At 41.6% G+C, this 20,777-nt stretch overlaps 1 protein-coding gene across 1 annotated transcript in view; it reads right to left on the bottom strand.

The window, feature by feature from the left end:
• Positions 1 to 271: 271 nt before the first annotated feature.
• The window catches only part of EFNB2 (ephrin B2), a 44,480-nt gene continuing 23,974 nt past the window's right edge, over positions 272 to 20,777 (bottom strand). Inside the window, exons 3-5 of the mRNA XM_081125912.1 lie at positions 6,162 to 6,254; positions 5,329 to 5,442; positions 272 to 3,901 (exon numbers count right to left, since the gene is read on the bottom strand). Of these exons, the coding sequence (XP_080982038.1) occupies positions 3,513 to 3,901; positions 5,329 to 5,442; positions 6,162 to 6,254 (596 nt within the window). The 3' untranslated portion in view covers positions 272 to 3,512. The remainder of the gene's footprint in view (positions 3,902 to 5,328; positions 5,443 to 6,161; positions 6,255 to 20,777) is intronic.

Raw genomic sequence — 20,777 nt, 5'->3', positions numbered from 1 at the left:
TAGGACTTCCTAACAATACTTGTAAAGTGTGAGTTCGATAGTTTTATGGGGAAACCAAAGGGCTCATGGCTCTTTGGGAGATTAACACGCCCAATGATGTCTGCATGGCCCGATTTAAAAACGGGCACAGAAGTGCCCACGGGCAGAAGGCCCCGGATAACTGTCATCATAGGGAAAGAGTAGAAGGTAAATTAAAACAACAAACAAAAAAAAAAGGAAAGAAAAAAGAAAAGAAAAAAAGAAAAGGAAAATACTTTGAAGGCGCTTTTTCCATAGGAAAAAAATATTTTATTTTTTTAAGAACAAATTCAGTTTGAAACAGACGTGGAATGTGGCTCCCGGATCTCCTTGTCGGGGGCTAACTGCGATGTGGAACTAAAGCAGACTGAAAACCTATGACGGGCTATTAAAATAAAACAAAGAAAGAAAAAATATTTATAACTCAAGCATAATACTGTGTTACTTACAAATTGGACAACGAAATTTTAAATAAATATTCATGGTACATAATTACGGCACAAATATGCAGCAATTTGGCAACCTTTTATACCATTTTTTTTTCCTCATTACAGTGCAAAGGGGAATGACACTGCCGTTTAACAAGCTGTAGCTAAATACATTGCAAAATTCAGATTTTATACAAAACATCTTGCTTAGACTTTATAAAAAACCAACATTGCTCTATGTACACAATCTGGGTAAGAAAAGCCATTTCTGTCTTGTTTGCATGTGTATTTTTATTAAAAAGGTGAATAAGGCTACTGTAACACCCCAAATCCATATACAGTAAAATCTGAACCTATTTACAGCATCTTCACTTAAACATTATGGTGCAAATTCCAAAGTCAGGTGACTACGGGTGATAATACAAGCAAGGCATTTACAGTAACTTTCCAAAGCTGAACCAACTTCAAACAAAGGGACAGTTGGTAGATTGTCATATTCTGCACCAGACACAAAACAGACGCACAGAACACGTTTCCATTGGTCGCAGGTAACTCTTCATCAATTCATCTGATTTTTCACAGTTTAGCATATAACCAAAATGTAGCCAACCGGTGATACACACGTTTGATTTCATTACAATCAGACTATTTCCCATTTCCCCCCTTCTTGCCCCTCTCCCCCATACTAAAGGTAACTTCTGATGGCTTACAAGAAAATCTTGTACGAATGCACATGAAGGAGAAGGCTGGGGTGATGGAAAGAATTACATATGTACTGTGGCTGGTCGCCACGGCAACCTTCCACAGAAATATGATATAGATATATATAATATATATTGCAGATATATATTATACATATATGTACACACGTATACCGCACACCCACTCATACATACACACACGCACTCTGGACCAACATCATTTTCAGGTTCAGGAAACAGAGAAGAATAATTTCCGTTGCAACTCGTTTTTGCAGGTATTCACTGGAGGTTCGAGAACCTTAAAATGCTGTTGCTACATTTTTTTTTTTTCTCTCTCCCAATTCAGAAAGCAAAGTGTTACCATAGTAACAGGACTATGTTAAAGATGTCTATTTTGCATAGCACATAAAAAGTAGGTTTCCTGTTTACTCACTTTTTGTTCCCCAAAAGGGAGTTTTGGGGGGAGGGGGGAGGGAGGAGGGAGCTAAAGCCAAACTTTCAGCTGAACCCCCCTCGACATGACCCGGTGGATTCTAGCGAACACTTCAGCCATAAGGCAAGGGAAAACACGGCACGGAAAATAAACGCCGGAACATCTTGTCATTGTTAAATATGTGATGCAGCAACGTCGATTTCCTGGTATTTGGGGCTTGCATTTCCTAGTCTACAGTTACGTGAGATGCCTTCAGAGGACTTGGTTATTTTTGTATTTGCTCCCATTATTGTTATTTTTGGAGTAATGTTGTTTTTCCCAGAAGTAGCTGTCCAATTTTTTTTCTTTTTTCTTTTTTAAAGCACTGAGCGTTGGGACCACTTAATTGCCACAAACAAATTTCACATCTTCTGGTGTATGTTGTGTGCAATCTTAAAATATATATTAGTAAAAACTCTTTCACTTTATATCCCTTGTGTTCTATATACCTATCATAAATACCTCCTCCCCCTCGACGTCGCAGCTCCCAAGGACTCTAGGGCCTCACCTGGACGCAGAGCACCTGCGGCAGCCTCGCTCAGTACCTGGCCGCGCCCGCAGCCCGACGGCCGCCGCAAACCCAAGTGTTGTAAGGCTCGAGTGGGGGGCAGAGCGGGGAAGGGGCTGTGGGGGGGCAGGGGAATCTGACCTACCTTTTCACACATGGGAATTCTTTAATAACGCCAGTGATGATGGGGTTACAGCCTGCTTGACCTTTGGCCTTTGAACTTCTAGGTCAGATTTGGCTCTCTGCTATTCTCCTAAATGCTTTCCCTGTGTTTAATAAAATGCGGTAAGTATAGCAGCTGAGTCTGCCTGACACACCGTCCAGAGCAGACCGACTTCCCTACAGCTCCGGAGCCGCGCGCTTATTGCCAGTACCACAGCACCCTGCGGGCCGCCCCCTCCAGGCTGCCCCCGCCGGCACCCCCTCGGTCCACCCAGTGAAGAGGGGCTGTTTTGTTTTTCTCCTGCAAGTTGCGATTTGATAAGAGTGAATTCCTTCAAACGCACCCTAATCCACTGTGTGTGTGTTGTGTCTCCTACTTGCCTCTTAAAATCTTAGTGAAACCAAAGTGCTGTGCTACCTAATTGGGTGTTTCCCGCCCCACCCCCACCCCCGTTTCCCAATTTTCTGTTTCAGAGGCAGCGGCGTTGAACTGCGTTTGCAGACAGCCCTTTCCCCCAGCCCACCCCCCTCCACCGACTCCTAGTCTTCCTCGCGGACAGCCTGGCGTCCGTCTGTCTGTCTGTCAGGCCCCTTCTCAGCAAACACAATTTCTACAAATGTATCATATTATCACCCATCCGACTGCGGCTGCTGTTGCAGGTGGAAGGAGTAGGAGACCCGGGGACGTTCCTGTTCCGTTAGCGACGCGCAGTGTGGCGCGAGGGGGCTCTGCGGGGACGCGCGCAGGGCCGGGGCGCGGGGGCGCCCCCGCGAGGCTGGGAGCCGGGGCTCCTGCGGGCGCCCCCCGCCGGGGGTCTGCGCCACACGTCGAGGGGCACGCCCGAGGCGGGAGACGGCGCTTCCAGGCGTGGCATCCCCGGGGGCGCGGGCCTAGGATGCCCAAGGCGCGCCCCCGCCCGCCAGCCCGCCTCCCCCCGGCTCGTGCCGCGGGGCGCACGGCGGGGGCGGGGGCGGCCGGCGCGCAGTCCCCGCGGCCTCGCCCGCGCGAGTCCTCCAGCTGCGGGCGAGCATCCGCATTCACCACGGCCCAGGCCCAAACGCTACAGACTAGGTAAGCTGTCCAGCCCCGCGGGGCTCCGAGGAGGCGCTTCCCGCCGCCCCCCGCTGTGCTTCAGTCCGCTGGAGCCGCCAGGGGTCCGCCGCTCCGCGCGCGCCCGCGGGACAGTCCGTTTCCTCCGGGAAAGCGAAGGCACCGCCGCGGCTCAGACCTTGTAGTAAATGTTCGCGGGGCTCTGGGGCGGCATCTCCTGGACTATGTACACGGGGTGCCCGTAGTCCCCGCTGACCTTCTCGTAGTGGGGGCAGAAGACGCTGTCCGCAGTCCTCAGCGGGATGATGATGTCGCTGGGCTCGGAGCCGTTGTTGTTGCCGCCGCGCTTGGGGGTGGCCAGCGTGCTGAGCGACAGCGTGGCCGTGTGCTGCGGCGAGTGCTTCCGGTGCCGCCGCCGGTACTTCAGCAGGAGCACCACCAGCGTGATGATGATGACGATGAAGATGATGCATCCTGACGCAATCCCGGCGAATAAGGCCACTTCGGAACCGAGGATATTGTTCCCGGAATGTCCGGCGCTGTTGCCGTCTGTGCTAGAACCTGGGAGGGGAGAAAGGACCAGGCGGTTACCGCTGCCCCCCGGGGGGGGGGCACCAGCTGCTTTTAGGGCCCCTGCAAGCGTGCAGATGAAGCAGAGCCCACGAGGTCACTGGCGGCGGGGCTCGGACAGACCGACGGCCTCGCTTCACAGCTAGATGGAAACAGCGGGCGTCGGCAGCCATGGATGTGAAAGGAGATGGGACTCGGGCGGGACCGCGCACGCTGCGCTCAAAGCACATCGTTCCCTTCTCCCACATCACCGCCCGTCAGCCGCCTGGGGGCGCTGTGCCAGGCCGCCCTGGATCCCGCGTCGGGCAGCCTGCGCCGGGGCAGCGGGGAAAGGCCCTCTCCAGGCCTTGCCCAAGCCCACTGCCCCGCCTTCCCCAGAAATGGGGGCCTCCTGGGCGCCCACCGCGCCGCCCTCTGCAGACAAGCCCTGCCTCCCGGCACAGCGGCACCGGACGCGGGAGGGGCGGGGCCTGGGGAAGTGTTCCTCTCGTAGCTCGTTCGTATTATTTGATTTACACTTAAAATATATTTGGAAGGCAGCAGAAACTCTCACGCGGAACAGACTGCCAACCCAAATGTTAAGTGCTAAAAAACTGCCTGGCATCATTATATTATCCATTTATCAGTTTGTCACAAGAATTTGACACATCTTGTCACTGAAAGTTAGAAATAACAACTTCCCTCCTCGACGCTTGGAAAGAGAAGGGATAGTGCTACAGATGCTAAATTCACATGACTACCAACCCGGCGCACAGATCCCTAATACAGAACTGCTGACGTCTGCGCAACAGCTACCCTATAAAAAACTCATTAGGTGGTGACAAATATGTAGCTGTTTGTTCAAAGACTGCTAAGAAAATGAAGTTAAACGACAGCCAGTTTTACCTGATATGCTAAACTTCTGCCGGGAATCTGTTTAATATTTTATATTACACTGAAGATATAAAAAAAGTTTTTCGGTGGTAACCACCTGAAAAACACAGCATTATGTAATATTTTAAGATGTTACCCTCTAAAAGGTAGAAGAAGATCAATCAGGCTCTTTGTGGATTAGACATAATTAGATGAGGGATTAAAACATTAATTATATATACATTAACATCGGCTTTCAGCTAGTGTTGCAAACAGCATGACAAAGCGTCAGCCAATGAAAATAACTTCTGTTCTGAGAAAAGAGTGCTAATAGTTGGCACGTACATCCAATGAATTCCACTCTTCTGAATGTAGGACTTTTGCGGGAATGAATTATTTTGTTCCTACTGAGCAATTAATAACAGCTAACTGAGCGCAAAGATTACTGACTTCGGTAAGTACAAGTTAATCCTACTGGTTTAGACGTACTTCGACTCTGTTCTGCCTCCTGAGATACTAAGTGTATGGTGCACATAGACCTGCACACAGAGGTCATGCTGCTATACCTGGATTTGGTTTGACAAAGGGACTGGTTGTTGAACTTCTTCCATTTGTACCAGCTTCTAGTTCTGGACGTCTTGTTGGATCATTATGCCTGGTTGACCCAGCAGAACTGGCATCTATATGAAAAACAAATGATTACTTACAGCACAGACATCTGAGGAGATCTAGCTTTAAGATCTGGATATGTTATCTCAAGAGGCATGAATAGCAATGAACATAAGATTCTTTATGCAAAGGACTATGAGATACAAGAATATAATGTTCCTTTCAAAACAAAACGGTTGTACTAGTTATTTCAGAGGTTTAGATTGTGAGGCCATCTGTGGAAACTATAGGGATTCTTGCATTTGGCAGGCAGAGCATTGCAGATGACATTTCAATTTAACTGAGCAAGTTGATTGACTACTATACCAACTTCTAATTAGAAGAATAATTCCTTCTGCGCAATAGGTTATCTATAACTGAAAAGGCTCAACAAACAACAGTCTTCTGTAGTCAAGATGCAGAAGTGGGCAAAACTGCAGAAACTTAGCTTTCATTCTGGATATTTTAATTTTGAACCACAGAGGTGCTTTGCTTTAAAGAAGAAAAATATATATATACACACATATGGCAATAGGCATTCTACCTGGCTGACCTTAACTTTGGTCTCCAATACAAGAAGTCTGTTACAGTGACTTGAGGAAAGCTCAGTGGCTCAAGGTGCATAGAAAGGTTTGCTTTCAAAACTGAACTGAAGAGTGACTGAAGGCGAGTGTTAGCAATGCTGGCGCCACTCTAGCTGGGGGGCTCAACCAGATTACAGTGGCTTCATGAAGCAGCAGATGGTCTTTACCTTGTCCAACTTTCATGAGGATCTTCATGGCTCTTGTCTGGCACACCCCTCCCTCCTGGTTATCCAGGCCCTCCAAAGACCCATTTGATGTAGCTGATTGAAAATAAAATGGACAAAACAAAAAAATAAAGAAAAATCAGGAAATCAATAAGCCAACTTTACATGAACATGAAATGTCTGAAAACAATTTGAAAAATAAGAATTCACTCTTAGTCATAAATTTTCTGAAAGTATGGAATGCTGAAAGTCAAAAATAAAATAAAAAAGAAATAAAGAAAAATGGGTACTGTCAACACTGCTGCATGTATGCTCTCTGGTTTCAAATTTACTTAAGCACTTTCTCCTTCCTTGGTGATCAACTGATTTAGTAAGAGTATACGCATAAAAGGGGCAGCATCTTCCAAAAAGCTTATGGACTATTTCAGGGTCAAACTCAAAAGACCAAAGTAGTTAATACAGTAATTTCAAAACGTGGTAATCATCACACAACACCTGCTTCCTCTACTACAGATTTCCTGCTTCAAGAACAATTAGCTCGATGCGCCCTGTTTGTCAAGCATCCAAGTTCTGTAAACACTGAAAGAAAGATTCCCACACCCCCTTTTTCTTCCCACAGCCTTACTCGAGCTTAGGAAGTATACTAGAATTCAGTTTTTCAAATTCTGAAGTTTGTCCCCTCATTTTGCAGTCAGCCAGAAAGAACGAGTGTGTTATTATTACCAACATCAACCTGGGTCAAACGCTTCAACCAAGCTCCCTGTTTTGGGACAACTCTGGATGGAGGGAGGGGGGCCCACACATCCCATTGCTCCATTAGGTCCTCTGGCAAACCAGGTTATAAGATGAGGGTTCTAGCAGCCACTCACCTCTTTCCCTCCCAGTTTCAAGAAAAAGAGAAGGAGGAAGGACAAGAACATCTGACCACTTTCAGTATTTCTTTTTAAACAGTCTATGCTCTACTCCATTCAAACACAGGATTGTTCTGTCCGTTTAGGACGGTGACTTCTCTGAATTGCTTTGTATAACTAAAGCTGTAAAAAGATAGGCTGCCAGGTATTTTGCGGAGGAACAGGATTTAAATTACAGGTCAAGTTCCAGAAGAGAAAAGAAGGTGGGGAGTGCTAGACATTTTCATTCCCCTGAAGTTCAAGGGGCAAGGAACAGAAGTGTTTCATAAGACATTTCTGCAATGTAAATCATGTTCTACTTTGATTATCAAAGTCTTGCCTACTAATATTATACTTTTAAAGGCACTGAAGCCTGGCCGGCGTGGCTCAGCAGTTGAGCATCGACCTAGGATCCAGGAGATCGAAGTTCAATTCCCGGTCAGGGCACATGCCCGGGTTTCAGGCTCGATCCCCAGTGGGGGGCGTGCAGGAGGCAGCCGATCAATAACTCTCATCACTGATGTTTCTATCTCTCTCTCCCTTCCTCTCTCTGAAATCAATAAAGATGTATTTAAAATAAATAAAAAGGCACTGAAAAAAGGACAGACTTTCTGATAAAAATAAACTCAAAAGACATTTTTTAAGTGGGCTGTTTGTTTTCCAAGTGGTAGGTCAGCAAACAAATTCTGGATGCATGTATAAAAATATGCCTGTCGTGGATATGAGCTGGAAAATAAGACGCTTATTTACTTGTCTCCGAATTCTTGAGTTATAGACTTTTACTTTCATAGTTTTCCTTAAAAACAATGGCTACCTCTTGTGTGTATAAATATCTCTTTGCTTATCTGAGTGTTTCCTTTAAGTTCTTAGTCTCACAATCATATCTCATTTTTCTGCTATTGCTGACACTGAGTTTCTCCTGGGAAACCGGGCAAAAGTTGCCATAATATTTTTGAGGGTAGAAAGTAGATAGCCTCTTGCAGGCTGTTGAGAAAATGTTTGGCAGAAAAGCTAAAACAAATACTTAAAAACTAAAAAATATAAATCTAAATAAATCATCTTCCCCCTCCCCACTCTTCACTCTTTTCTCTCTCTTCTCCCTTCTCCAAATACGTGCCTAAATTTCAAAGTACCCTTTCCTCTTAAAGACCTAGAACAATATGGATATCTATGAGCAGGCACTGTGTCTGGATAATTATAGAGCAGTGCTATAGTCTTTTCTTAATTATTTAGAGTTTCCTCATTTGATCTTTCTCAAAAATTAAAATGTTTTTATACAGAAAAGACTAGAAAACTAATACTAATGTCTTTTTTTGGCTGCTGGTTTCAAAGGTTTAGTTTCCTTAGTTCAAGTGAAATCTCAGTGTTTTCTAATACATAACTGCACCCATAGGCAAAAGTACCCTAACTTAACACTAAGCTGGCAAATGATAAAAATAGGAGCTGAAGGGCGGGACTCAGAAAAAAAATTAGGGAAAATATAGATTTATTTTAATCTTGAGAAGGAAAGGTCAAAGATTTAGGTCCGTAAGAAAAAAAATGAACAGCAGAAAGGAGAAGACAAGGTAGGGTACAGAAGAGTGACTGGCAAGTATAATTATAAATGACATCTGCAGAGGTAGAAACTACTGACTACTTCTACTTTGTCAATCTGGAAGCACAAGAGACGCCCATAATTTGAGTGACTTTTTCTTTAGATGTTACTTGTAGGTCAGTGCCTTTCCTCAATACCGAAGCCTCTGTGCGGAGCTCCCTTTGGTTCAAATGATATCCAAATTACCCCCAAACATAAAGAACTCTAAAAGTATTCAAGTTAAATTGCAATCTATAATTCAGCATCCACAGACTGTAAGATAGTAGGAGGAAAATTGTGAGAATGAAACTGTACTGCATCTTTAACAGTTGAAACTTTATTTCTTGGGGAGAAAGAAACCTTTAAGCCCTGGAGTTGCCCAGAGAGGAATCCATGGATGCTATCTTTGCAAACAGAGGCCTTGGACAACTGAAGCTACCGCTGAGTTAGCAGGAGATGGGGGTGAAGGGGAAGAGCTGGCCAAGAGGCACAGCATTGTGAGGACAGTTTTTCTCCTACATTCCTGGACTCTGCTTCTTTCCCCTTTAAGTCAACTTGGAAGTTGCAAAGATTACTGGAAGATACTGAAAAATTCATTACTAATGTTAAAACAGCACCTAAATACCTGGCTATGTAAAAAGGGGCTAAATGTAAAAATTTAGCCATGAAAAGATTTTTGTCCTAAATTGGGAATGACCTAAATTGTCATGGAAAACCTTGTTTTAAGATGTTATTACCAACTGAAACTTCAGCAGGTAAACTTTATAGCAAGCATAAAATAATTGAGAGTAACTTCAACTTATTTTATATTGGATCCCACAGTAAACAGTGACCTCTCTCTTCTGTACTACTTCCTCCTGGGGGAATGTAGGGGGTGTAGCTCTAATTCTAGAGGTCTCCCTGCCCCCACCTGGTGAAACTGCAGAGCCAAGTGTCCTGTCCTGATCCTGCCGCTTTACTGGCAGAGATGCTGAAATAAAGCCACAAGACCCATTTCTGACTTCTCCTGCAATAGCCAATCACCAAGATGCTTTAAAAGGTTTAGTGGCTGACTTTGAAAAATAACAAGAAATTGCTAATGCTTGGGAATAAAATCTATTTCCACTTCAGAGGATAATTTTGCAATTATTTTTATTTTTGATTGAATGTACTGGGAATTTTTAACATAAAGAGTAAAAATAAACTGTTACTTCATTATCCGTTGTTTTTCTTTGTATTTCTCTATCAGCATTATCTAATCCCACCACAATCAGAATTACTAAATGGATGAGATTGCATTTAATCATTTAGAGACAGAAAAATAACATTGTTATACCTAAGCTTTTAGTGTCCAGACATTTTTTTTTTCTTGGCCCAGGGAAAAAAAGACTTTATAAAATTAAAAACTACTAGAAAAGTTTCTCCATCTAGTTAGAAAATAGGTTTAATAAAAACACATGGGCATTTTATAGCCTGCTTTTAAAAGCTTTTGCTTCAGGGATCTAATTGCATGTAGTGAGTAAACTGAAAGCACTACGCTGTTCCCCCAGGGCCTGGTTTTCAGTGGGTGGAGATCACTGCTCAGCAAAAAAGTACCCTGAGTTCACGCTGCCTAGAAGTTCTCTTCACATTTTAACAGGACAAAGCCAACATCTGTGGTTTCCCATTAACTTGCACATGAACTTATCTGCAGTTCCCACTCCCTGGGAATTCTACACTGGTTATCCGAGTAGAGAACAGAGCACCAGTGAGTAAAGCAGGCTAAAAGGGCAGGAATATTTCTGGCTGTGTTTTTTAGACTGTGACCAGGGAGAGGAAATAATATTGCATTTAAACATGTCTTCATTAGGCTGTTATTGCTCCGCACCCCAGGAGGCTAAGCTGCTGCACTGGATCTTGGCTGATTTTAGTCCATGATATCAGTAACACTGTGCTAATCGGAGGGAGAATTCAAGTGCTGGATTGGTGCCGATATATGGGTCACATTCACGGAAAGGTTAGAGACGGGGGAAGCGCGAAAAAATCCTACAGAATCATAGCCTCACTGTGAAGGAATAGTCTTAGGTTATAATGGAAAGAATGAATCATTAACATAAAGTGATACTTTGGAGGATATTTCAAACCACTTCAAAATGTAGCTTATTGCCATGGGGCCGGGAAGGGTTAGCGGGGTGGGTAGACACTCAAAAGCAAATATTTTTATCAACTTCACCCAAGAAGTCCACCAAACAGACACAGATAATAAGTGTACACAGAGTCAGGAAAACCAGAGTTCAGTTTTCTAGAAAGAACGAAAAACTTATCTTTATAAGCTGCACGTGACATAGTCACTCTTATTTGATTCTGAAACAAACAGCACTTTCTGAAAATTCTCAGTGTCGCCCTCTCTGTACTTGGTACCTCCTTCCACCACGTCATCACACGCTGGGCCTGCTCATTTTGATTCCTTAGGGCAGCCTTCCTACACATTGGTCTCCGTAAGCTCAACACAGTCTTCTGAAAACCAGAAACCTATTTCCTGGCAAACTTAGGAACTAAAAGGAGCAGAGTCAAATGAGAAACATGGAAAGTAAAGCCAGGATATAAAAATAAACATGACACACAAACTAGGCTACTGTTTTCCTCTACCAGGGCTAAGGACTCTTTGAGTGTCTAAAAGGAAAAAAATAAATAAGAAATGGAAGTGAGATATGTAAGTTGAAAAACAAGGCTGATAAAAATATAATTACTTAATGCGAACATACAACCCAGGAAGCGAAGCTCGGTCTACTTAACACCCTGACATCGGTTCAAATTCAAATGTGTGATGCAAATTCAAAATATGTACTGGAGAAACAGAGATTCAATTTCTGTAACTCAAATTAATGTAGTTTAATGCCTTGGGTATCATGGGTCTCCTTTCAGATACCAACTTAAAAGAAAAAAAAAATCTAACAAGGAAATGATAATGTTCACTGAATGCCAAAAAATAAATACCCTTTGCCCTGGGTGGTGTGGCTCACCAGATAGAGCGTCAGCCAGGGGACCCGCGGGTTCCCGGTCAGGTCAAGGGCATGAACCTCAGTTGCAGGTTCCACCCTCAGCACCGCTGGGGTCAGCGTGCCTGGGGGAGGCAACCAATAGATGTGTCTCTTTCACACTGATTTTTTTTTTCTCTCTCTCTCCCTCCATTCTCCCTTTCCACTCTCTCTGAAAATCGATGGAAAAAATATCCTCGGGTGAAGATTAACAAAAAAACAAACAAAAACCCTTTCTTTTAATTATGAAAAACTTCTGAAACAGAAACATCTGTATAATGTGCCAAAGAGTAGAAAATTTCACTTCTAACTTCTTCCTCTTTGTGTGTTATTTGTGGATTTACAGTGAAAGAAATGAGGAATACACCATTACGACTTTCCAAGGGCCCTGCTGTTTTTGCTTGGCATATTATAAAAAGAAGTTCAGCATTCTTTCAAATAACATGGCATTTTATCCCATAATGCCTGATCCTAGAGTAAAAGTTTTATAAATACTTCTTAAATGGCCTCACAGGAGAAAAATACAAAGGCAGATATTTTCAAAAAGAAACATATATCCACAAAAGCTTTTTTTACAATTTAAATTATCTACTTGATGAGACAGCTCTCACTGTCAGTTGATTAACTGATTTTAGTGAGTAGGGGAGAGTTCCCAGTTGAAACACTGGATAAGCTACTAGTGATGCAGGGCGTGTGTGTTTCTCACCCAACGAAACAATGCTGCAGTGTGAGAGGAACAATCATTTAAATTAAAACCACATTGTTAGGGTTGTGTTTTGAAATTTTAAAGCAGTAAATCAGGCATTAAGAAGTAATAACTGGCTTAGCTCCAGTGACTTCTATACAACACAATTAATTACGTTTCTCCGCTAGACAGAACGATTTGGAAAAAAAGAATTTAAAAATGAAGTCACAATTTAGACCTTCCCTCTTGTATTCTAGCCTTAAAATAAGAGTAAAACTACCAGGTATCCAGTATAAATGGATGCTCTTAGTAAAATGATTTAATTTTATTTCCACAGTTTCAAATGTTCAGAAAAAAGAGTTTTTAAAAAATGTAACATTAAAACAGTTTAGTAAACTGTGTGTTCACTAAAAGATTTAATGACCTATATTACTTTGCCATCTTACATTACTTTTAGGGGAAGATAGGAGACAAGAGGATACTATGAAGGACTGAGTTTGAAGGTGTTAATATATATTATTATAGCTCATATCTCATACATCATATGAGACTGGACATTGAGGGTCAACCTACTGAGGGAATAGTAATAATATAAAATAATAAATACCACATTTAGAACATAAGAAATTCTGTCATAGCTTACTCATAAAATATATATTTTTCAATCCTCACCGAGGATATGTTTATTGATTTTAGAGAGTGGAGGGGAGAAAGAGAGAGAAAAATATCAATGTGAGAGAGAAACATCAATTGGTTGCCTCTCATACGGGCCGCAATCGGGACCGAACCCGCAACCTAGGTATGTGTCCTGATTGGGAATCGAATCCAGAGCCCTTCAGTGCACAGGATGATGCTCCAACCAACTGAGCCACACCAGCCAGGGCTCTCGTAAAATCTCCTAACCATTAAAAACTATTCAAAGATCGAGTAAGTCATAAGCATTGAAGGTGCTAAGAGCCACAGTTATCTTTGATAATATGGTCCTGGAAGGTCACTGATTACATACAATTCAAGTGGAGAAGATGGGAAGAGTCGTGACTGTGTGTGTGTGAATGGAAGCGTGTGCACACCTAGGGGGTATATATCACTGAAAAAAATACCCACCAAGCATTCACACTTTTCTGAGAAAGATCAAACAGTCCTGGCAATAAATTCCCTGTCCTCTCCCCCTCCCCCTCTTCTTTTTACAAGAGGCATGATTAAACACATGAGACTATTTCTGAGTGGTTTACTTTCTTTCCCCTCAAAATACTGCTTGCACTATGTGTTGTCTTGATTTTTAATGAATTCTGCTGAGAGGAAAAAAAATCTTAAGATTTTATTGCTAAAAATGATAATGATCTTATGCAGGTGGAATCTCTCATTAGGTAAAAAAAAAACTTTAACATGAATTCATAAAAAAAGCTTTTTGTCTAACATGCTTTAAAGGGAGTGTATCTTATTGTCACAGTGCTTCAGACAAAACCAACATCATGAGAATGTGATAACCAACAGTGAAAGAATAATTACCTTTATACATGAGAGTCAACCTTAACATGGGCCAAAACCCACTAAAAAAGAGGAATTGTGTTTTAAAAATAGGTGCCCAGATGACCACTTCAATATCATAACCACACTCACATTAAAAAAAAAAAAAAGACATTGATGCAAGAATTCTAAAGATAAAACATAATTCCTATTGTCTGTATTAGCTTAAAGTATTCATATTTTAAAAAATGAGACTTCCCAGTCAAAAGATAGTGATAATATCTAATGAAAATATTCTGAAATATGAAGAAATGTGTATTTGAATGGATGATTATTTCTGACACACAATCATGGCTCACTCCTGAGTTTTCAGCAGTCTCCATCATTAAAATATCTTTGCGGAGCTTTGGAAATGTCTAGATAGCAAAGGGTCAGAGTAAAAAGTTCATGGTGGGGAGGGGTGTGCACCCCGCAAACCTCTCGCTCATTCTGCTGTCACTAATCGCATGCAATGATATTAATGACCCAGTAATTGCCAGACCGCAGCACTGGAGTGGAAAACATCCATCTGAGGCAGAGTTCAGCTCTGGGTGGTAGGACTTCACCAGTGACTGAATTAATGTTTGCTGACAGTTTAGAATACAACATTGCAGATGAGAAAAATGTGCCACTCTTGTGGCATAATAGTTTAGATGGACATGATGTTATTTGCTTTGACCATCTAGACACCAGTGGTAACCCCAATAAAGGGCCCTGTCTGACTCTGCCCTACACATGAACCTTATTTCGTTCAGGGGGCATGTTCTCTCCTCTAAGAATCCAGAGCAATTTTCCACATGTTTGCTTCAATAAAAGAATACCTTCATCTCCTGGTTTAATATCAGGAACAATGAAACTAGGCTACCTCACTAATGCAGAAAGCCATTTGCTAAGCACACCTGTCTTTTAGCAACACACAGCCGGGCTCCTCGGTGAAGTGATCAGTTATGCTCCTGCCAGAGGTTCTGCCAATCCAGCCATCCATTCATCCAAACTGCAGCACCTGTACTTGGCTAAGGAAATTTTTAGTCTCTTAATCCCTCTACTTGAGAGATTTTTATTTGTACGATTTTACTATTTAGCAACATTCTATTGAGAGCCTTAAAGTGCTTGGTTACATCAAAAAAACAAAACAAAAACAAAGTAGCATAGACTTATTGAAGAAACGGGGTTGATTAATAGATCTAAAAAAAACCCAAACACCCCAAATTTGGAAGATCTGATAAACTGCTATTCTAACCACCTTAGCCCAATGGCCCTTTCTCCTGTCCTACTGCTCTGTAGGATGTTCTTCATTCAACCTTGGGGCATATGATCGAAGTTAGTTATTATTGAGCCTAGTTACACAACAGAGGACAGGGGAATCAGGCCCAACATGGTTGATACAAGCAGCGAGTTCATTCAGTATTCCCATCATGTGAGGTTCTTTGGTATTGCTATGGCTGTATTATGAGTGTACATACAGGTACTCTCTCCTGTAACTCTGTATGCAATGTGATACATACCATCTTCCCTCTCGCTGTGTGTGCATTTATATGCTCAAGGACTCAGGAGGCACTGTCATAAACTAACGACATTGGTCTAAGGGTCTGACAGCCCTGGTTTGAGTTTTGACTCTGACATTTCATGGCTATGTGAACTGTACTAAACAACTAGCACTTTCGAAGTTTCGGTTTTCTCTCAGTGATACAAATTTCTCTATCACCTGTGTTCCAAGACTCCAAAGTGACACAGAGTATGTGAGGCCACAACACTCCCCCTGCCCCCAAGTGATCAAACACCCAGCCTAAGACTTCAGAATGTTAGGAACAAATGTGTGACTCTTAACAACATAAATAAGTTTTTGCAAAGTAATCTTTTGTGTCTGTCTATGCCTCTTGGCTATTTCCTAAAGTGCTTTATTTTGCTTTAAATTTTGATCTTCACAATGAATATTTAAAGGCTATTAAGAAACTTATTCTCTCATGCTGTACTAAGTCTCTGGTACTGTTCAATTATTTAGAAGGCTAAGTGACCTTTTAAAAAGCTATAAATACAGGTGCTACAGACATTAAGATGTATTTTATGAAATAGTAAGGGCAGTTTTATTCTGAGCAATTCCTAAATAATTTCTTTTTTCCTAAGTAATCTCCTTCATTCCCACCTGCTTTTGCTTTGCTCTTATTTTGCATGAGGTATTGGTTTCTCCCACCGCTTTGAGGATCAGAGTCACCTTACTCTTTCACTGGTTATATTGGGAATTAGAAGTAGTGCTCACAGGACTCTCTCTGTCTCCCTCTAAACGAGATAAGCTGTCACTACTGCCCAGGGAGGCCATGGAACACGACCGGTAGCACTGTACAATAGCCTTCTCCTCTTAAACCCTGAGTGAGCTGGGATAAACATCGCAATGGCCGTCACTCCATCAGACCTGCGGGCCGCAAATTTCCCAGCACAGTCTCCAGTTAAGCAGAAGCCAAGGCTTTACTCCCTACGTGCAAAGAACTGAAGCTCTATTCATATGAAATTCACCAAGGAGTCTTGCTGCGATGCTCTGGGAGAGCCTTCCACACAGTCAGAAAGAGGATCTTGTATTATGTTAAAAAATAATAGAAATGACACTTCTAATTATCAGACTCATGAAATGATGCCAGCTAGTCGTCATGACAAGGCAACTTTGCTACCTTTTTTATACTACATTTATACTACATTAGGATGCTGCTAAAATCATCAATAAAAACATAACATTTCCTTTGTGGAATAGGGAACTGAGAAAAAGCCTGGCAAAACTGGTTAAATGGTAAGTGGAGAAAATGATTAGGCATTTGGAAGACGACTCCTCACAGTCCATCTCCTTTGGGTCTTACAGAGGATATGCTAACAAGCTTGGGCAATTCCACCAACAAAAAGATACATGAATGCATGTTTCCTAGGAAGGGAAGCCCAAGGACAAAAGAACTTTCATAACACTCCAGGAAGACCAAGAGGGAAGATCTTATAATTAAGTTATGCAGCATTCCTGAAACTTGTAAACTTTCTGGAGTTTCATTTTGCAGATGGTTTTCAAATAAATGATACTTCCTGAGCCCATCTTCCCCGCCCCTGGCTTGCAGGAGAGCACAGGTTTGTCTTCTCTTCCGTCTCACACATTCTCCCCACTCCAAAGAGACCCTTAGTGGGACTCATTTGGTGCCAACCCCGGAGGCAAGCCTTTTACACATCGCACCTCATTTAAACACACATCATCCTCAGAAGGCAGGTGTTACCATCATTCCCAATCTATAGATGAACAGTTGAGGCAGATATTGGTTAAGTTACTTGTTCAGGGGCATTCAAGAACCCAGGTCTGTCTACTTCCAGACTCTCAACTACTATGTTAATCGTGTGTGTGTGTGTGTGTCCCAAACACCAAGATTCTGATGAACATTCTACTGAAAAGATGACAGTTGTAGGTTAAAAATAAAAAGGGGTTTAAATGCTTGAATTCAGCAATCATATGTAAGGCATCAAACACAAATCCTCACCCCAAAGTCGGAGGACATGAGGGACAGGCTGATGAAGCCGTATCACTAAACTTGATGGAAATGTAGCTTCTGCTACACTTATCATATAAAAAATTCACCAGCTAAAGCATATAACCACTTCACAGAGGCCGCACCTTCTTATATATTCTAAAAAAAAAACCTAGATGTGAAAGGGACAGGTGAAAATCTCTCATAACTATTTTGCTAGGGAAAGTACAGTACATTCGGTATATTTTAGTGCCATTTGCCCCACCTACTCCCCAGATACAAGTAAATCAAAAACAAAAAAGAAAAAAGAAACAAATATATAGACACATTCAACAAAAATATAGAAATGAAGTCTGTTCTTCTGTTTTGATTCTTTAAAAATAGTGTTTCATTATATTTGTGTGCAAGTGTTTTAATTTATTTTGCAATTTTGCTCAGCAGTGGAGTTTATGCCTAAAAATAGCAAAGCTGACTGTGGAGCCTTCCAATTTTATATGCTCTGATAAAAAAAAAAAAAAAATGCTCTAGAGAACTAAACCAATGAAGGGCCGAAGAATAGTGACGCATTCTAACTCATCCAGGGTTTCTCGAGAGTTTCCCAAGGCATGGAGTGTGAGGGATGGCTTCCCAAAGGATGACTGTGAACATGGCAAGGTGTACCTTATAGAATAACTTTTAATAAAAACAATCAGTAGAGATGCCGACCTTTAGTCTATTTTCCACAAATCCATGTCTTGGCTATGGATTTTGAAGCTAAATAATATAAAAGCCACATGAGCTAAACTGGGAGGTGCTCTGAGCATGTGGTGTTCTTTGTCCAACAACTCTGTCCTGGCCATGGTTCCCTGAAACAGTATTAATACAATGGCATTCATTCTCATCTGTCCCTGACTCACATAATTTTGTAGCGTGATGAAAACCTCTTCGTAGCTTTTTTTGTAAGATTTTATGCTAAGGCTGGTTAACTAACCCACAGAACCTTTATAAGACTGGATGTTGCAAGGAGCCAATACACCAAAATGGTGATCAGCTCTATCACCCCTGAAAAGAAATTGTAAACCAAGCACAGAGAGCGTCCACAAGAAAACTTTATGATGCAAATATGAATGAAAGCTGAGAACAGAGTTAGGAATGCTCTCCTAATGTTAACAGAGCATTTACCAAGACAGAACTTCCCTTGACAATGGGCAACTTCAGAAGTTATTTCACATAATCTTTTTCAACTTAAAAAACAGAATATAAATAACTATAGATTATGTAAAATGCTTACTATGTTTTTAAAATAATTAAGAATCTGAATGTAATATAAAATGGGGCTTTTTCCAGACCAAATGATCTTAACATCCCCACTTTTGGATCGTTTAAGATTAGGAGATTTTATTATGCAAATTAGGCCCAAGGCTAATTACTGAAATAGGTCACTTGAAAAAGTCAATTCTAAACATTACGAAAACCTACATATATCATTTTGTCACATGTCAAAGCAAATAACCATCTACGAGAAGAATTAATGAGGATTCATAGCATTTTGTCATGTAGGTTTAAAATACACTTCCAATTAAAAATTAATATTTACTTCTCAAACTCAAAAGTATGATGCCTGTATTTTAAATCTGGTAACACAACAAACTGAATTAAAGACCTTTAAAATTTTACAGCAGATCCTGTCTATTTCTTTTTTTTAAAAAAAATATGTCTTTATTGATTTCAGAGAGAGGAAAGGAGAGGAAGAGAGAGAGAGACAGAAACATCAATAGTGAAAGAGTCATTGATCGGCTGCCTCCTGCACGCCCCCGACTGGGGATGGAGCCCGCAACCCGGGCATGTGCCCTGACCGGGAATCGAACCCCGATCGCCTGGATCCTAGGTCGATGCTCAACTGCTGAGCCGCACCCCGCCGGGCAGATCCTGTCTATTTCAACTGGAGAAAAGTCATACTAACAAGAGATCCTATATTGGGTGTGTACGTCCAATCATAGTTGGGAACTAGAGACCTCCATCATTAGCCAGAACAACAACAAAAATTTCTAGAGAAGCAATTAAAATTCAAAGAAATAAAGTGACTTTCTTGGAAAGCTCAGGCAGCAGGACTAGAACCCACATCTCTGGGCCCAGTGCTCCTGGAATCAGGTCATCTAGGGAATCACCTGGCAATTTGGACTCTTCCCCTCCAGGACAATGAAGCACTACTCCAAACTATCAATTCTTTTCTTCCGCCCCATGGAAATAAACCAGCACACAATAGTGATGATTTTCATACTAATACTCTTAGGTATCAATGTGCTTACTAAGTAGATACCAAGATTTGGAATTAAACACATGTAGTATACATTGTAGCAACTCAAAAATACCAGTATTATTAACTGTCTTAAAATGAATTGATGATTTGAAGTATTAAAAATATATTTGTAAATTTTAGCACTTTCATCATGCTAACCAGTATGGTGCTATTTTAAGTAGAGTGTGACTGTGTGTGTGTGAGAGAGAGAGAGAGAGAGAGAAATTAAGATTGTTTCATGTGGATAGCAGTCACTTTTTTTTTTTAGCAGTCACTTTTTTAAATCTCTTAATTGTTTTGGTGCCTTGGGATTCTTGAAGAAGCAAAGAAAGTCACCATTAACTAAGTCACCATTAACTTTTAAACTATTTTAAAATTTGTTTTTCTCATCATTAATCTCTTTTTCAGGGAAAGCTGAGTATCAGTGAGCTTTGCTGTGGGCCAGGTGAGAAACTGGCTTCTGCACTTTCCCAACTTCTGAAATGCCTTCCTATGTCTGCGGCGGAAGTCTTTCAACTCTCTGTGCAGAGTCCACATGGACTTCCCGGCACACGTCTGAGCTCTGGGCCTCTACCCGGCCCTGTAACAATCTCCCAACCAGCCGCAGTCAAGCAGCCTCGCATTGTTTCAAACTTGAAACGCTCAACTCTATTTTAAGAACAATTCTCTTATCCCAGGCTTTTGCACTGTAAATCCTAACTGTAAGGAGAGTTCCAGACACCAGCAGAGCTCAGCTACTTGCTCATGAACCTACTCATGAGGTTTTAGAAAAAGAAAAATAAGAAATGTCATTATTGTGTAGATTAGCATTATAATTAATTACGAAGGAAACTGTGCTTCTAAATACAAACCTATCGTGTGTTGATAACAAGTCATTCATTATTAAATGTTCGCTACATTAAACAAAAAGATGTTGCTTATTTAGTATTTATTTTTGTTTCCTGCATATTACTTCAGACTAAAGGCTAAACCCATAACGTTTGCTGAAATCCCACTTGCACTCAGTGGGAACTTGGAAATTACAAAGTAGTCTTTATGAAATCATAAACTAAAGGATATAGAGAAGAGAATTGGGGTGTGTTGACTGATCTGCGGGGAAGAGCCAATGGAAAGACTTGGGCTGCAGGTACAGTTCCAGTGACACACATTTAACACCATAGGAACATCTGACACTCTAAGCGAGGGCATCCGCTTGGCAGG

Source organism: Miniopterus schreibersii (assembly GCF_964146895.1).
Source record: "Miniopterus schreibersii genome assembly, chromosome: 2".
Classification (NCBI taxonomy): domain Eukaryota; kingdom Metazoa; phylum Chordata; class Mammalia; order Chiroptera; family Miniopteridae; genus Miniopterus; species Miniopterus schreibersii.
The sequence above is the reverse complement of the archived record's forward strand: the minus strand, read 5'-3'. Positions and strand labels throughout refer to the sequence as shown.